At 40.9% G+C, this 18,992-nt stretch overlaps 1 protein-coding gene across 1 annotated transcript in view; it reads left to right on the top strand.

The window, feature by feature from the left end:
* The window catches only part of LOC140495738 (sodium- and chloride-dependent neutral and basic amino acid transporter B(0+)-like), a 68,388-nt gene extending 54,008 nt beyond the window's left edge, over positions 1 to 14,380 (top strand). Inside the window, exons 9-14 of the mRNA XM_072594789.1 lie at positions 5,103 to 5,228; positions 8,326 to 8,444; positions 8,770 to 8,869; positions 9,620 to 9,729; positions 10,650 to 10,820; positions 13,414 to 14,380. Coding sequence (XP_072450890.1) covers positions 5,103 to 5,228; positions 8,326 to 8,444; positions 8,770 to 8,869; positions 9,620 to 9,729; positions 10,650 to 10,820; positions 13,414 to 13,545 — 758 coding nt within the window. The 3' untranslated portion in view covers positions 13,546 to 14,380. The remainder of the gene's footprint in view (positions 1 to 5,102; positions 5,229 to 8,325; positions 8,445 to 8,769; positions 8,870 to 9,619; positions 9,730 to 10,649; positions 10,821 to 13,413) is intronic.
* Positions 14,381 to 18,992: the final 4,612 nt, after the last annotated feature.

Here is an 18,992-nt window from a genome sequence, read left to right as displayed (position 1 = left end):
TATTACTAAACAGAGACTGTTCCCATGTAGTAAGATCCCATAAAGAGACCCTTGGCAATGGTAAATTCAGTAAATAAATGGACTTTAATGCAATTCTAGCAGCAGGAAGAGAACACCCCCCACCCCACCAGATTTTATCTTTAACAGCAAGAGACAAAACAGCTTCCATATCCAGGTTCAAGAGCCCAGCAACTGCCCCTGAGAAACTAAAACTAAAAATCCTGGTTCTGTGGGAACTTGACCCTATCCATTCAGGCAGCTTCTATTGTTTCTACTTAAAAGAAAAAGCACCCACAACCTCACAAGCTGTTCATTTTATTAGCTTTGAGCAAACTGTTAGGTATCGCTGTCTCAACCTTTCTTCATTTTATAAAAAAGGACAACGTACACCTCTTCATTCCATTGTATTGTCACAATAGGTAGGAAAACGAGTTGAGAAGGAAACTTAAGGAGGCTACAAAAAGATAAAGATGGGATCAGTAAGTTGACAAAGATGTGACAAATGTCGGAACATAGAAGATTGTCCATTTTGGCAGGAAGAATCTCATCCAATTGGTGAAGGAGTTCTGAGCTCTAAAATGCAGGGGTACCTTACTGCATGAATCACAAAGATAACTAATATGTAGACTTAGCATGTAGCTGGCAAAGCTAATAAAATATTATAGTTTATTGTGGGGGGTATTGAATACAAAAGGAGGGAGGTTCTAGTTCAGTTATGCAGGGCATTAGTGAGACTGCCTGTGTACAGGCAACTTATTTAAGGAGGAGGTAAATGTATTGGAAGCAGTGTAGAGTAATCTTATCAGTCTAATACCAGGAATGTGTATGAAACCAATTGGACAGGCTCGGCTTTTATCTGCTGGACTGACCATTTACGATCCCGATGGGTCTTCATGGAAGAAATTAGAACTTTGTCTCAGAAATAAGGTGTGCCCATTTAAAATATGTGGGTATTTTTGTCGTTCTCACAGAGGATTGAGAGTCTTTGGAACTCTCTTCATGAATACATGGTAGAAACAATGTCTTTGCATACTTTCTAAGGTCAAGTTCAATAGATTCTTGTTAAGTAATGAATGAAAGGGTTATCAGGGTTGTGCAGGAATGTGGATTGTGGTAACAGGCAGGTCAGGCACGATCATCTTGAATGGCAATGATGGGTCACGAGGCGGAATGGATGACTCCTGCACCTTTTTCACATGTTCCTATTTCACCTAACCACAACCTCTCTCTTCTGTTGGCAAAGTCTGGATCCGATAGTTATAACTGCAGAATAAACTAAACTGACTTTCACAAATTAGAGGAGATTGGTCCTGAAGAGGTTTTAAGTTCCATTAAATATTGTGACGTCTTATAAGAACATTTTAAGTTAGTTAAGTGAACTTCTGTTTGAGGGGATATAATTTAGTTTTGAGTTGTGCGCTAGAGTGGTTTGTAGGTGGGTATTGTGCAGGTCTCAGGTTAACTGAGTTCTTTTGGTCAAGGTTGCAATGAGGATTTGTTAGTAAAACAATAATAGCCATTGAATGCTTCAGGCATAAATGTTTTGAAACAACATTGATAAATGTTAGTATGATATGATATTCAAATTACATCACTACAAGCAATTTGTGCAATTTGTTCCTAAGTTCAGTGTGAGAGCTCTGGCTCTCTAGGTTCCCAATATGGTGATAGGAGTTACAAGTTTCACAGGTGCATTATAAAGTTTCAAGGGAAATTGTTCCACTTTTATACTATACAGTACATGGCCCAGCATATAGTCATGGTATCTCACCAACTTTATTACAGACGAAACATTTTACACAGCAGGAAAATAAAAGGTTGCTCACTTCTCCAACCTATTAGTCTTTACGTGTTTCCTTAATGCTAGCTTCCATGATGGCCTTGCATGTAAGGTTGTGGCAGTCTTGGAACTAGCCTGTGTCCTAGCTGCAGAAATTCGTAACACGAGCTATCTTCACAGATGCTTCATCCATGACCTTCCCTCCATCTAAGGTCAAGAGTGGAGCATCTACTGTTGATCACAGAATTTGATCTCCATTTGTGACTCCTCAGTCTCAATTCATATGCAGTGTGACCCTGATTCTATTCAGGCTTGGCCTGATATGTTTAACCAGCATTTACACCAAACAAGTGCCAGGCAACGACCGTCTCAAAACCAGAGGGACCTGAATGTTAAATATGCATAATTTTGAAGCTAGAAGGGCAGGTTAAGATAGTGGTTGCAAAAAGTAAATAGGCTCTGGGCTTTCTGAATGGAAAACTGCTATGATCACAACTGGGCATTTGGAAAGACTTTATGAAGCATTATCAGAAGATGTGAAGGCATTAGAGAGCATAGTGATAAAATTCACAGGAATTGATTCTAGGGGGAAGGAACTTGAGTAAATTAGATCGATTGCAGAAACCCAGCCTGCTCTCCTTGGGGAAGAGAAGATTAACAGAATACTTAATCAGTATATTCCAAATCATGAGAAGTTTGGACAGAATGGATAGTGAGAAAGTGTTCTTATTGATGAAGAACAGAGGACATCGATACACAGCAATTGGCAAAAGAAGCAGTGGTGGCATAAGGAAAAGGTATCTACGCAGTGAGTGTTTAGAATCTGGAAGGTACTGCTTAAGAGAAGAATGGAGAAAGATTCAACCACGGCTTTTAAAAGAGAATTACCTCATTACAAGAAGACCAATAATTTCCATGCCTATGGGTAAATGGCAAGGAAGTGTGGCCAAGATGGACTGCTCTTCCAGAAAGCCAGCACAGATATGGACTGTGTGGCTTTATTGTGTGTTGTAACCATTCAAGACATTGGTAACACATTTATTCATTTAAATGGGGACTAATGCGCAGAAGTTCTTAAATATCATTCCCACTTTCCTCTGTTCCTGATGACTGTGGTGTTGATTTACATGGAGGTTGTGTGAAATTACCATGAGTTTTCAAAGGTTGACAACAACACACCGGTAACTTGATAGCTTTGGTCACAATCAAGTATTTTAGAAGGTGCCTCAACTGAGTAATGGTCACTTACTGGATGGCGATGATTAAAGAAAACCACCACATGGAGGGCTAGGGATGAAAATGTATCAGGAGTGGGTTTGCATATTAGGGAGTTACTGGGTGAGTATTTCAATCCCTGAAGCGACAAAAAGTCAAAGCATGGGCTGTAATAATGGAATGAGCTGTTGTAATCTCTGGGGTACTTGTAGGATAGTCATAAAATTTGAAAGGAAAATAAGTTGTGTTGGACCAACCTTTCTTTAACTTGGGGAATTGGCTATGCTTTAAGAAAGAGCTTCAGGAGTTTTCTTGTGAGGCATTTTATTCAGCAGTCTGAATAACTGCAAATTAGTTGGTCAGCTACAAGATTTCCAACAAGATGAGACTGAAAGAGTAAAATATATGGATTTTATCATTGAGTCTTGATCGGGGTTAAGTGTAACTGGTTGACAAGGGTGGGGATTTGAGGAATTGATGAGTCAACATTTTTTAAAGATGTTATTTGGAGGTAAACTCACTTGGGACATTTGTGTCAGATCTTCCTGCACAACATCCATATTTTTGGAGCCATAATCTGGGAATTAATCCAAGTACTGATTCTCCAACTGCTTTCTCAGTGTATTTCAGTCACTGACGTGGGCAGGACATTTTGTCTCCTATGCATCAAGACATTCGTGCATTCTCTAAACTCCTGTACTTTCTATGGAATGTTAAACTATTACTGGGAATTAATGCAAAGGGGATGGCCTTTTCAAACATCACTTTGTGCAGTAATAATAAACCTGACCATTGAGGAGCGGGTCTGTCTCTAAGCAGAATTAAACACTTCCAAGCAAGGTAACAGTTGATGGACAGGGTAGATAATGCTGACTGCCCGATGTGATCGAGAGTAACACAGCACCACATAACTGAGCTGACTGCTACACAATGAACAGAAATGGGTGACCTGATTATGCTTCAGCTGCATTTAAAATTGAGTCCAAGATTTTAATCTTGCTCGCAAAAAAATTGTCGAGTCCATAGTTAGTCTCAATTATTTGATCACTGTAAAGTCATACAGAATCATAGAGCTGTGCAGCTTTGAAATAGACACTTTGGTCCAATTCATCCATGTCAACCAGATTTCCTAAATTCATCTATTTGCCCATTTGCCAGCATTTGGCCCACATCCCTCTAAACCTTTCCTATTCATATAACCATCTAAATGCTTTTTAAATGTTGTAATTGTACCAGCCTCCACTACTTCCTCGAGCAGCTCAGTCAGTACATACATCACATTCTGTGGGAAAACCCCGTGGGTCCCTTTGAAATCTTTCCCTTCTCACCTAAAACCAATACCCTCTAGTTTTGAACTCCTCCAACTTGGGGGAAAAGACATTGGCTATTCAACCTATTCATGCCCCTCATGATTTTATACATCTCTACCAGCTTCTGATGCTCCAGGGAAAATAGCCCCAGCCTATTCAGCCTCCCACCTCCCTCCCTCCCCTTCTCCCCACCCCCAACTCAAACCCTCCAACCCTGGCAACATCCTTGTAAATCTTTTCTGAACATTTTTCAAGTTTCACAAGATCATTTCTATAGCAGAGAGAGCAAAATTGAACACAGTATTCCAAAAATGGCCTAACCAATGACCTCCCAACTCTTACACTCAATAAAGGCAAGCATACCAAATGCCTTCTTCACTATCCTATCTGCCTGTGAATCTACTTTCAAGGAACTATAAACTTGCACTCCAAAGTTTGTTTGTTCAGCCATACGCCCCAGGATCTTACCATTAGGTGTATAAATCCTGCCCTGATTTGCCTTTCCAAAATGCAGCGCCTCACATTTCCTTAAACTAAACTGCTTCTGCCACTCCTTGGCCTGAAACATGCACACTTTGAAGCTAACATTTTGGAACTGTGTCTACAGCTCAAATCTGGCACTGAATTGATGGTATTACTCAACGGTGTCCCAAGATGAATTAATAAAGGGAAAAATGTCACAATGGTCACTCTTTTGAGAATGATCTCCTGGTATATTGTTGGTTGAAGTAGAGGGACATTTATCCTCTCTTTACAGGACAAATAATTTTACCATATCACATATATCCACCATTTAGGTTTTGGTTTGGCTTTCATGGCGTATCCGGAGATTGCTGTACAGTTGCCGTGGGCACCTTTATGGTCCATTTTATTTTTCCTCATGCTGGTCACTTTGGCAATCGACACTATGTTTGCAGCTTTAGGTAAGAATGGCATTTTTAAATCATTCTCTTTGTGGGTTTGAATTACAAAAGAAGTTGATAAACTACTCTTGATGAATGTTCGATGTCCTTGTGTATCAATTCTCTGCTCAACATCTTAATGAAGAATGGGGCTGTTTTAAATGAGCGAACAGCTACATTAAAATTCAGATGAAATCGCTCCAACATTTAGAAAAACTCATAGAATAATTTGTTTTTTGTAAACCTGAAATTTTATTGCAAACATTTTTTTCAATATATTTACCAAAACAATAAAGTTCATAAAAATTGTCAGAAGTCACTAAGCCCACTACAGTTAACTGTTCCTCTATTCCTTCATAAAAACAGCTTTTAGCTATCCAAACTGAATTTTCTTGTGCTTTTCATGTATCTTTCTTATTTTTCCTTTTCCCATCTTTACTCAATTTCCTTTTGGACCCTATAATGGCATAGTTAGTTTTTTTAACATGATACACAGTTCTTTTCAGAAAATGTCCGATCATGCCACGCTCACCTCAGTAGGAACTGCCAAGAATTACATTGTTTTCACTCCTGGGATGGATTGGTGTGAGGTGAATTCAGGTCTGTTGTGCCCAGATATAGATTGGAGGTGGCCGTGTGTTCTGCCCAGTGTTGAGGTAGACCCTTTAAAAGATTAGCTTTGGGTCTTTAGGATATGTCCCTTTGATTGTATTTCAGGCCCTATGGCCTCACTTCTTGCCTTTTCAATTGCAACATGGCAATTCAATCTCAACTCATGCTTGAACCAATGCCCCAGTAATCTATTTGAAATTAATCCCACCATGTCCCTTCATATTATCCATGCCAAATCAAGCCACCCACTCAATTCTAGTGGCCCTGCAAGCACTACATATCGAAACATCAGCAACACCCATACACCATGGACCCTTGTATACTCTTTGCTTATTCATTGCATTTCCATGCCCACACATTCACTTCACATTCTGAACAGAAACAATGAATTCCACAGAAACAATTGCATGTGTGGAGCTGAGTACAAATGTGCATTCATATTTTTCATAAAATGCCATGCTACAATATGAGAAAAAACAATCAACCAGACTACTAACATACCAAAAACTTTTGAAATTTGTCTTATCTTTACCTTGTACAAATAGCCATTGGCAACAGAGATCACAAGTAAAAATGTTTGTTATAACATCATATAATGGACATACATCTTCCCAAATGTGTCAACAATTTAGATTAGTCCTTATGTGGGAGTCTAGACTCTCAGTGAAGCATGCAAAGTTCCTCACTCTACCAGCAGTCTCTAAAGGAACATTTGCTTTGGAGTGGTACATCCTCAAAGACTTTTCTGTCCTTTTCTGTCTCTTCTTGCTGTTCCAGATGTATCAGATTTTTATACTGACCCCTCACTGCCTGTGGGATGATTATCTTCTGCAAAGTATGACCCAGAAACCTCTCATCCTGCCTGACCATCCACAGTGACTCCAGTTTTCACACAGACCCAGAAATCCTAGGCTTGAAATGGAGCAGCAGGAGACATTCTACACTCTACACCCCAAGACAAAATGTAGTGTCCTAAAGATCCTACATAGGGCAGGAATAGCATGTAACAGATCTCAGATGTCCATCCATGATAAGAAACCTCCTCACTGCTCTCTCTCAGGATTTCTCCCAGTCATACTCAGTCTCAATCCCACATTGCTCTCTCTTTAATCCTCTCCCAGCTGTCCTCACTGCACTACTCTTATACAGGAGCACAGTAATAATATCCTTGTCTAATATAAGTCTACCAATCTCAGTTTTGAAATTTTCTAATAAAATTCATTTTTTTCCCAGTATAATTCTGGTGAACTTCCTCTAGACTTCAAGTTTAATATAATCCTTCCAGAGGAGCAGTTTTCAGAACTGAACCCAAACCTCCAACTGTGGACAAACTGTAGCACAACATCTACTGCTTTCTATTTCAACCCATTGAGATAAAAAAATAAGATTTGATTAAACTTTGAGATTACTTTTTGTTCCTGATCATTATGTTTTCGAGCTTTGTGTTTGCACCCTTGAATCTTGCTTCTTGTCCACTCTTCTTACTTTCCTTGCCATTTAAAGATTATTGGAATAAATACATCTTCAGTCCAAGGGGGATGATTGACATTTGACAAATTGAGCTCAACCTACCTCTTTATCTCACTCACTTATTCTAATAATGTCTCTCTTCAACTTTCTGCGCAACTTACTGTGCTACCTAACTTAATGTTAAAAATCACACAACACCAGGTTATTTGGAAGGTTTATTTGGAAGTACTGTATTAGCTTTCGGAGCACTGGTCCTTCATCAGTAGTGTGGGCAGGATCATGCTTTACAGCTACCTAATGAAGGAACAGCTCTCCGAAAGTTAATACTTGCAAATAAATCTCTTGGACTAATAATCTGGTGTGTGATTTTTAACTTTGTCCACCCTAGTCCAACACTGAGATCTCCACATCATAACTTAATGTTGTCAGCAAGCTTTAATACATCGCTTTGCATTTCTTCATTTAAGTAATTGGTGAAAAATTCATAACGCAGTGGAGATATTTGTTGAAAACATATAGTCACATCAAACCAGCTGCAGTAATTATCTATTATTCTTGCTAATCAATTTTTGATGTTTGTAATCAAAATATAGCATATATTTACATTTCTCTGGGTGGAATCTTGACCATATCCAATTAAATGTCTCTGGAAGTCCATCTATACTCTCTAATCTATCATGGTAATTCTTGGAAAACATTCAAATCAATTTTGTTAGACATAACTTGCCCATTATAAATTTATGTTCACTTCCCCAGTCAGGTCATATTTGTCCATGTTTCTATTGTTTCTCATTGAATTCAGATCCTACGTTGTCAAATCTCTGTTCTTGTTGCAAACATGTTTAACCACAAATGGTTAATATTCAGGTTTGAATGCTCTCCAATAATTGATAGAGCAGACTCATGGTAAAATGGAATGTGACTCCATGTGCCCCTGTGATTTTCTGAGCTATGGTACCTCCAGGTTGGTTTTCTGTGAGACTGTGTAAGTTATTAATTAACTACTGATAGCATATAACCATTTTCATTTTCCCAGAAAAAGTCATAACCGTTCTGCTGGACAGGTTTCCCAAATACCTACGATCGAAGCGCTTTTGTCTGACAATTGGCATTTGTATGATGTTTTATTTGTTTGGCCTTGTGAGTGTAACACAGGTAAGTTGCTCTTATAATTTGTTCTGAGTTTTCATGTATTGCTAGATATAACTAGGAAGTCAAAAACTTCAAATTATTTAGAAATAAAGAAAGACTGTAATTTTGATAGCAGTTATTTTACCCTCTGTGTGATAATGTGCAATGATACTGTGGGACTGAGTGACTCTGCCACATTTCCTGTTACTAAATACTTGGCCTGAGATCCTAGTCAAGTTCAGATTGTACCTGAATAGAAGCACACAACTTTTATATCACAAGAATCACCTATTTTGTGTATGAGACCTGCTGTGTTTTCTGAAGAGCTCATGTCTTATTGTAATTTCAGGCTGGAATTTACTGGATACATTTAATTGATCATTTCTATACTGGATGGGTCCCCATTATAGTAACACTGCTGGAAGTCATGGGTGTAAGCTGGCTGTATGGTAAGTTGGGAAAGAACTAAAATAAGACAAAATAATTCAGATAAAATTGCCGACACACAGGTCTTCATGATACTTCAGAAATTACAAGACAAATGAATTGAATGATATGATTTAAATAGTTCTTCATATGGGAAAACAATGGGATTAAAAGTGCACCCTCTTCAATTATCAAAGATCTGTCCTTTAGTAGTTCCAGAGCTTCCTGCACCTACCACACTTCAATATTTCGTATTGCTATGTTACAGCTGGTTGTTGTTCAGGTCAGTTTTGTCTGTGCCTAATAGGGAAACTGTTCAAACATGTTCATCGCAAGTTAAACTATTGTTTACTATAGAACTCATTCAGCAGCTCCCAGTCATCAAGGTAGGTGGGAGAACAGAACAGCTTTTGTATTTGTGATGTTTCCTGTGATCTACTTAAATCCATTTTCCTTCCTTCATCTCTGCGCAGGACTCCCTTTAGGGCTCACCCATTCTGATAACTGTGTCAGTCCATCTCAGTACAGATCAGAACCATGAGCCTTTCTTAGACAGACCTCTTCAGGGTGTATACAAACATTGTATTTTCACAGTAATTGGGTTGGTGACGGGGAACAAGTTACTCCCCTGGTTTGACATCCTGAGCAATCTCTTCTCTGGTTTAACCTGTTCATCAGTGACACCCTGTACAAGATGAACTTCAACAGTAAACAAGCCACCCTGAAGACAGGACAGAGCGAGTGATGGTGTCTCTCTGCTTCCTTGTTCACAGGGACAAACCGATTCATCAAGGACATTGAGATGATGATTGGGGAAAGGACCTGGCTCTTCTGGCTGTGGTGGAGAGTTTGTTGGTTTTTTATCACTCCGTGTTTGATGGCAGTAAGGAGATGTTACATTATTACTAAATAAATTGACAAATTGATTGAAATATCAAATAAATGTCAATTAGAAACTTAAGCATTGGCAGAGTTTTAGAACTAGGATTGATTGAAATTCGTAGACAACAAGACTTCCTAGATTTCCATATCTTAGTAACATGTCTGTACTGTGGCTCTCCACCTCAGTAGTATGGACACTCCTCTGTGTGAGGAGTTAGGAGGAATAGTTAGTTTTCTCCAGAGTCAGTCACAACTCAGAAAACCAGGGAGTGAAATGTGTTACTACGTATGATAGAGGGAAGTTACAGGAGGTAGTCAAGGAGCTTCCACAGATAGGAATGCTTGCTGCCTGTGATGATGGGATAAAGACTGTTTGTTTGCTGAATAGCCAAATTGTTAACCAGGGCATTGTGTAGTAAGAGGTAGTCCAAGTGGCGAAGGGGAGTCTATAAGCAAAATGCTGCATTTCTAAAGGGTGTGATATCTTGGAGATCAATTGCATTTTCTACAATCTTAGACAACTTAGGATGTGTGTACACACGGGGGGCACAGCTAAATGTTAGTCATTTATAAAGCAAGGAAAAAAATCAGGAGAGTTTTCAAGGAACAAGTAGAATGTGGAATGTGCTAACACAAGAAGCAGTTCAGGCAAATAGCAAATATTTAAAGGGAAGCCAGATTGTTACATGAGCGAGAAAGGATGAAAGCTTATACAGATAGTTAGATGGAAAGCAGTGGGAGATCGCTTGGAACTTAAACACTTTGCTGGGCTTCGATCTGTTAGGCTGAATGGCCCATTTTTGAGTTGTATGTTCTTATGTAATTTAATAATGTTTTATTTTCAGTATTGTTCAACAATCAAGGTGAGAGAATCAATCTCATTGAGCTTATGATTTTGTTCTGTGCAATCATTTTAAACAGGTTCTCTTGTTCTGGTCCTTGACAACGTTTGCCTCACCAACATATGGACCTGTTGAATACCCTGATTGGGCAATAGCAGTGGGCTGGTGTATGACCATCGTCTGTATTATGTGGATCCCCATTGTGGCCGTAGTGAGAGTTGTCCAAGCTGAGGGCTCCACATTGAGGCAGGTAAGGAAACATGTTGATAAATTTCAGTGAGGATACAGAGATATTTCCTCATGTGGGACAATCTAATGAGGGGTCATAGTTTCAGGATAAGAGGTAGGCAATTTACAACAGAGATGAGGAGAAATTACTTTTGTTAAAGGGTCATAGACCTGTGGAATTCAGTACGTCGTGGATGCTGAGATATTGAGTAAATGTAAGGTGGCGATAGACAGATTTTTAATCAGCAATGGGTTAAAGTTGATGGAGAGTGGGCAGGAAAGTGGAGTTGAGACAGAGATGAGATCAGCCATGATCATATTAAATGATGGAGCAGGCTTGAGGAGCTGAATTACCCATTCCTGGTTCTTCTGTTCTTATGGATTAGTCTCCCAATTGACACTGCTCCTTCAGCAAGTTAGCAGAAAGTTTGAGAAAATAAATAAACAGCTATTTATGCTGGGTAATCTGTTATGCTTTTGTGTGCTGAGTCTATATTCATTCCATTATTTCAATATTGTCAATATTTGCAAATTGGGCGGGATAATATTGTAATGGGCTGAAAACAAACAAGGTGTTAAAACAATGACTGCAGATGCTGGAAACCAGATTCTGGATTAGTGGTGCTGGAAGAGCACAGCAGTTCAGGTAGCATCCAATGCTGCCTGAACTGCTGTGCTCTTCCAGCACCACTAATCCAGAAACAAACAAGGTGCGACAAACCCACGTTGTTGCTTTCGTTCAGGTAACACAAGACCTTCATACTGCCTGCGAATTTAAATGAGTTATTTATTTCTAGGGTTGGAGGAATGCATCAGTTAGCTCAATTGATTAGGCAACCGGAACATGGCACAGAATGAAGCCAATAGCACAGGCTCAATCAAATCTGTACCTATTCTGATTGTTCATGGAGATCCTAATGCCATGTTTGTGGTGTAGCTATCCTTAAGCTGTATGGAAACAATTGTTTTTCACTACTGGGGAGACATGCCTATGGTCTTTTTTCTCATACTGTTACACTGTATCCACCAAAGTCAAGCATGCTATTGTATGGCTGTACATCTCACCAAGGCAAGCACCAGTAGCAGGATAGCTGCCTCCTTTTTCTGTTTCTGAGTTTAGCCCAGCATTGAGATATACATACTTGTGGCAAAGTTCAGCCCTTAGTTCCTCCTCATGTCTGGAAACATTTCTTATATTTTCTATTGTGTTAAACTATGCAAAATATTTGCTTAAGCTCTTTGCTGTTTCCTCATGGCCCATTGTAACATTTGTCTCTTTCTATAATGCGAAAGTGAGTACTACAAATGCTAGAGATCAGAGTCAAGATTAGAGTGGTGCTGGAAAGGTCAGGCAAGCATCCAAGGAGCAGGAAAATCAACGTTTTGGACAAAAGCCCTTCATCAGGAAGGAAATGAGATTCTTGACTCTATCTATATTTCACTATGTTAAATTCCAATAATTATTTCCTGTTTGTCATATCTAGAGAAATACTTCAGTCATTTTCATATGTCTTGCTGGTTACTTCTGTTTTTTTTATATTTCCTAACCAACCTCTGACTCCCAATTGTCTGACTTATCATCCTCTGTGTCCTTCGGCCTACCAGCCTTCTTAGCAACACATCAATTTGTACGGCTCCTTTGATCTACTACTGTCTTCCATTTGTTTGGATTTAAGACTCCCATCCTCCAGTAAAATGCTGACAATATGAAATAGAGAAATTCAAAATACTGCAGTCATTCCTCCATTAAAGCTCCTGTCCCACAATGTTACAGTTAAATTCTTCTGATCACAAAGTCTTAGATTCAATGCAAGCTGTTTCCCAACTGGTTTGTTGAGATATTGTATTACAAAGTACATTTTAAATATTTGATGAACTTTCCCTACCCATTGTAACAATGTTCAGATGAGGCTGGAAGAGGGATGGATGAGTGGAGGTGCAGAGGAATTTGTTCTGATAGTGCTGTGCGGGGGAACACTGGGGTAGATAGAAAGTTGGGACTATCACCTGTAAGTGCTTTGTGATTTACTTTTCCTGTCCTTTCTAGGAGATTAAACCACCTGGGGACTGTCTCCATGTTCTCAGGAGTGTCCTACTGTTGCTCACTGCTCCTGCAAACTCCAGCCACAACAAGGCAGCTGGCTCCTTGCTCTCTCCATGGGGAGCAATCCCTCCCTTCTAGCCCCCATCACCTTGAGTGTTGGGAAATGAGTCAGAATGGGGTGGGATTGAGGGTTGGGGCAGGGGTTTGAAGGCAGCCTTCTCATACCTTTGTGTCATCGTTCTTCTGCTTTCCCAAGGAAACTAGGACACAGCCATTCCAACTGCTGCTCAGGTCCTTTTTAAATACAGAGCATTTTATGAACAGTCAGGAGCTGTCACTAGGACTGTGGGACTGGGCAGGAATCCTGGAGCAGGGATGAATTAAACCATCATGACAAAGCCCAGCACTGAAACAATGGGGCCACTTGGGCTTCCAAATGTGATTTCCTCATTGCATTAAAATCAGGATTAATTCATTAGAAGCAGGATTTTGTTTCCAATTCCCCTAGTTAGAGGTTACGCACCTGGTTAAAATCAGGTAGGAATGTAACATTTTGCTTTTTCCTTCACAGAAGATATCTGCAGCTTGTGCATCAGCCCCTGATTGGGGTCCGTACTTGGAACAACACAGAGGGGAAAGATACAGGAAAAGGCCTGATTCAAGAGACGCTTCGTATGGGGTACAGCTTCTAGCGACCCCCTAAATGTGAAATTTTAGAGTAAAAGTTTATTTTCAGTGGGTAAACAATTGTCCTAAAATCAACCACTATTCTAATGTACTTCCCATTGTTGTTTCAGTGGGAGTCCCAAATACGGTTTCACTTTTTTTAGTCTGTCTGCTCTACATTTTTAGTTTTCTGGTTAAATCTGTTTGGGTTCTGTCCAGCTGACTGCTTCTGCTTCTCAGTTTTGTTCATTTGGCTCTAACTCAACCTCGGGTCCTCAATCTATTCCTGTGGTATGGCACTATACCCAGAAGCATCTACTCCCTCCACCACCAAGGCTCAGGAGCAGTAGTGCGTACTATATACAAGATACACTGCAGAATTCACCAAAGATCCTCAGACAGCACCTTCCAACCTCTCAACCATTATCATATAGAAGGGCAAGGGCAGCAGACATGTGGGAATACCACCATCTTCAAGTTCCCCACTCACCATCTTGACTTGGAAATATATTGTCATTCTTTCCGTGTCACTGGGTCAAAATCTTGGAATTCCCTCCCTGAGGGCATTGTGGGCCAAAACCCAGCAGGTGGACTTCGGTGGTTCATCTCCACCTTCTCAAAGGCATCTAGGAACAGGCAATACATGCTGGCCAGCCAGTGACACCTATCACCATAAATGAACATTTTAAAAAACCTGTGTATTAAACTGACAATTTGTTTTCTGCTCACTGTGATCTAAATTTCTTGTGGACCACACTGTTTCAGATTCCAATGTTGTGTGGACATCAATTCTTTTCAAGTTAACTGCTGATGGCTGTCTTTCATTCTCTCTCTTTCTGTAGTGAATCATGTTTGAATTCAATTCAAAATCACAGAACACCAGGTTATAGTCCAACAGGTTTAATTGGAAGCACTAGCTTTTGGAGTGCTGCTCCTTCATCAGGTGGTTGTGGAGTACACAATTGTAAGAAAGAATTATTAGCAAAAATTTACAGTGTGACGTAACTGAAATTATTCATTGAAAAATACCTTGCTTGTTTGTTCAGTCTCTCATCTGTTACAATGACCATGATAGTTTCACTTCTTTTATTTGTAAATCACAAAACTTTATTTAGAAATTACATTCTCAGGTTAACTGTAACAGTTGGTGTCAGCCAGATAAGATGTTACAATGTTGAAGGTGTTAGTCCTCGTGTTCTCTGTCTGTGCCATAATGTTTAGACTGATTCTAATCTAACAAGTGAGTTAACAGAGTCTTACATGGATTCATGCAGTTTTTGAAAAAGTGCAATGTAACTCTGCAAGTACAAATTCACCCCACAAACGTGTATGTGTATGTATGCATGTGGGTTTTTGTCTGTGTCTGTGTGTGTTTCTGTCTGTCTGTCTGGGGTGGGGGGTTGTGAATGTGAGAGAGACCATATATATGTGTGTGTGAGTGTAAAGTGTCTAAGTCTGTGAGAGGGTGCGTATGGGGTGTTGTGAGTGTCTTTGAGAGAGAGTGTATGTGTGTGTGCGATTGTAAAGTGGTCTAAGTCTGTGAGAGGATACGTGTGGGGGTGTGTGTGTTTGTATAGTGCAATGGTGGTCACCTGTAGTGTGACATTAACCCAAGGTCCCAGTTGAGGCCCTCCCTTCTGCAATCAGCTTAGCTATCGTAGCAAGCTGCCTAGCTTTCAGGACAATACCATACAACCCTGTCACGGTAGGCGCTGCAAGATGTGTCAGAGTGCGGACATGGATACCACCATTACATGTGGGGACACCTCCCACCATGTACGTGGCAGGTACTCATGCGACTCCGCCAACGTTGTCTATCTCATACGTTGCAGGCAAGGATGCCCTGAGACATGGTACATTGGGGAAACCGAGTAAAGGCTATGGCAACGGATGAATGGGCACCGCACAACAATCGACAGACAGGAGGGTTCCCTCCCAGTTGGGGAACACTTCAGCAGTCCAGGACATCCGACCTCGGACCTTCGGTGACCATCCTCCAAGACTGACTTCAGGACAGGCAGCAGCGAAAAGTGGCCGAGCAGAGGCTGATAGCTAAGTTCCATAACCATAGGGAGGGCCTCAACTGGGACCTTGGGTTCATGTCACACTACAGGTGACCACCATTGCTCTATACGCACACACACTGACACTCCTACGCACACACACAGGCACTCCTATACGCACACATGTGTATTCACAGGCATGCACACAGACACACACACTCCCACGCTCATACATGCATCCTCTCACAGACTTAGACCACTTTACACTCACACGCACACACATATACACTCTCTCATACTCACAACCCCCCACCCCAGACAGAAACACACACACACACACATAGACAAAAACCCACATGCACACATACACATTTGTGGGTGAATTTGTACCTGCAGAGTTACATTGCACTTTGATCAAAAACTGCATGAATCCATGTAAGACTTTGTTAACTCACTTTTTAGATTAGAATCAGTCTAAACATTATGGCACAGACAGGGAACACGGGGGCTAACACCTTCAACATCTTAACATCTTATCTGGGCTGACACCAATTGTTACAGTTAACCTGAGAATGTAACTTCTAAAAAACATTTTGTGATTTACATATGAAAGAAGTGAAACTATCATGGTCATTGTAACAGATGAGAGACTGAACAAACAAGCAAGGTATTTGTCAATGTATAATTTCAGTTACATCACATTGTAAACTCTTGCTATAAATTCTGTGTCTTACAACTGTGTACTCCACAACCACCTGATGAAGGAGCAGCGCTCTGAAAGCTAGTGCTTCCAATTAAACCTGTTGGACTATAACCTGGTGTTGTGTGATTTTTAACTTTGTACACCCTAGTCCAACACCAGCATCTCCAAATCATGTTTGAATTCAGCTTCTTTCAAACTATCTCTTTCCAGTATATCCTGGTGGACTTACCCCACTTCGATGTTCTATCACGATGCTGCCTGCTCACTCGTGTTGAAGCCATTGGACACCACAAAGAGCTGTGTGTCCTTTACCATGTCTTCAATTGTGAGATTATCTGCTCTTGCCCCAAATCTGTCCAGCTTCCTATTCATCAACAAATCAAATATCTGACTGAGAGAATTGCTTCCTTCCTCTGTAGCTTCAGGAGAATTCATCACGGTGTTTCAAGGAAAGAAATATCTTACTAAGTGCACATTGATGCTACTGGTGACACATCCTTGAAAGTACTTATGTGCTGTTGTAAATAAATGCTCATTCACACTTTTAAAATGTCTGCTGTAGTGTCTTTGTGGTCATTGGATCTGGTTAATTCATACCCATTTGAGAGGTCAGACATCCCAAGGATGAAAAAGGTTGGAATGGTCCCGCATTGCTCATTGTTCACAAGCAGCTCCCCCTTCCTCATCCGAGTGGTAGTCTCAGACTTCATGGATCTTTGCTGACTGCAGCCAAGGTTGACTTTAATTTGGACAACACTGAGGCTTTGAGCAATGCGCAGTGATGATGGTAGGACCCACCCTGCACAGATCATCCACACTTACATGCCTCTTGTGACTGAGAGGATGGAATCTTTGGAGGCAATGCTTTGGATGATCTTTCAGCTTTTTGAGAGAGTGCACTGCCACCCAAGGCTGGGAGATGGATAATGGGCAGTTCATATCTCCACTCTCTCCTCAGGCACAGTGAGCCATGCACGAACCCCTGCCTTTCTCTGGTTAAATGCTGGTTTTTTTCAGATACTTAATTGAGCAGACTACTTGAATTCTGTAACATCGAATAGTAATATTGAAGGTTAAAAAGAAGGCAGGTCTCCAAATTATTCCCAACATGCTGCCTTATCATGAGACAAAAACAGAAAATGCTGAAGAAACTCACCAGGTTTGGTAGCATCTATGGGGAGAAAACAGATTTAATGCTTCCAGTCTGGTCACCTTTCATCAGAACTGTAACCAGAATGAGGGACTGAGAGACACATAGAGGCCATTTGCTGACTGAAAAATTAAAATCCACTCAACCTCAGTATCTTGTGATGTTCATGCCCCCTCATCACTGCCTGCTGCTTTCTCCTGAACGGTGAGATGGATCTGTAATGTACAGATACTTTAAAGTAGGGTCCCTTGAAGAAACCACACACAGTCAGTTGGATATTCAGCGACGGAAAAATTCAAGGACTGCAGAAATAACCAAGTCCACATCAGAGAATCTCTCCAGTGCAGAAAGAGACCATTCAGCCCGAACCTATCTTCCAAACAGCATCCCTTCCAGAGGCAGGCCTATCCCTGTAATCCAACATTTCCCATGGCTAATCCACCCTAGCCCATACATCCCTGAACACTACAGGACAATTTAGCATTGCCAATCATCCTAACTTCTTAATATCTTTGGACTGTTGGAAGAAACCAGAGTATCCTGAGGAAATCCATGCAGATACGGGGACACCATGCAAACTCCACACGGGACAATCACCCAAGGTTGAAATGGAACCCAGGTCCCTGGCACCATGAGGCAACAGTGTTAATGTAGCCACCGTGCCACCCCTGTGGGCCAATCCCAGGAGCTGTCTGTTATATAACCACGAGGAAGTTATACATTGAAAGGATGTCCAAGCCCAGCTTGTTATCCCTGGAAGTGTGTTTTAGTCAGGTTCTGTGTGGCCGTTTGTGCTTGATGGGGCATAGCTCTGTCATTGTCTCTTGGCTGTTCCTGATTGTTAATCTAACCATCAGAAAGTTGCTCTCGAGGCTCTGTTATATCCAAGACATTCCTCACTTTGTCACCTGCAGTTGTGAAGGGTATCGCATACCACAGTGATGCAGCATCCAACCCTTTCTGGTCTATCCTGCAGTTCTCCACCAGAGTCCTCCAATCATGAAAACCTTATCATGGGGAGGCCTATTGTTTGATCCAATAGGCACTGATAGAAGAATGACCAGCTTTGTATCTCCATTGTGCATCTGTGTGACGGTTTAGTAAAGATGACCAGACCCATGGTTGTTTCCCAGCATCCATGCCTGCATGACCTAAGGAATGAAACAGGAACCTGAGAGTTCTCTGGTTTGTGTACATCATGGCGGTTCCATGTTATCGAGCTTGCACCTTCAGGATCTGGCAGCTGTGGTCACAACAGAGCTGGACCTTGATGGACTCTGGATTGGTGAACTCTGCAGGTTAGGTGATGGGGCTCTCTCAGTGTAAAGTTAGGCATCATGCGCCTGGTGGAAGCCAGCGATAGGTGACAATCACAAGGCCCAAGCTGTGTCACTCTTCTCGACAAGGCTCAAGAATATTTAGCTGCAGTTTGTTGTGATACTAAATATCAAAATAAAGGTTTCCTTCATTTCTCCAAGGTGGCAGTCTGAGTGCTCAGATCATTAGTGAGAGCCAGCATATTCTCAGTTACCTGTTGTGTTGGATGTTCCATTGCAGGTTAACTCTCTATCCATCAGTGTTAATGCCTGAGACTTATGCCAGTCAATTCAGGGATGAACTCTTTCAAT

The sequence above is a fragment of the Chiloscyllium punctatum genome, chromosome 25 (genome assembly GCF_047496795.1).
Source record: "Chiloscyllium punctatum isolate Juve2018m chromosome 25, sChiPun1.3, whole genome shotgun sequence".
Classification (NCBI taxonomy): Eukaryota; Metazoa; Chordata; class Chondrichthyes; order Orectolobiformes; family Hemiscylliidae; genus Chiloscyllium; species Chiloscyllium punctatum.
This window is presented reverse-complemented; position numbering and strand designations above follow the sequence as displayed.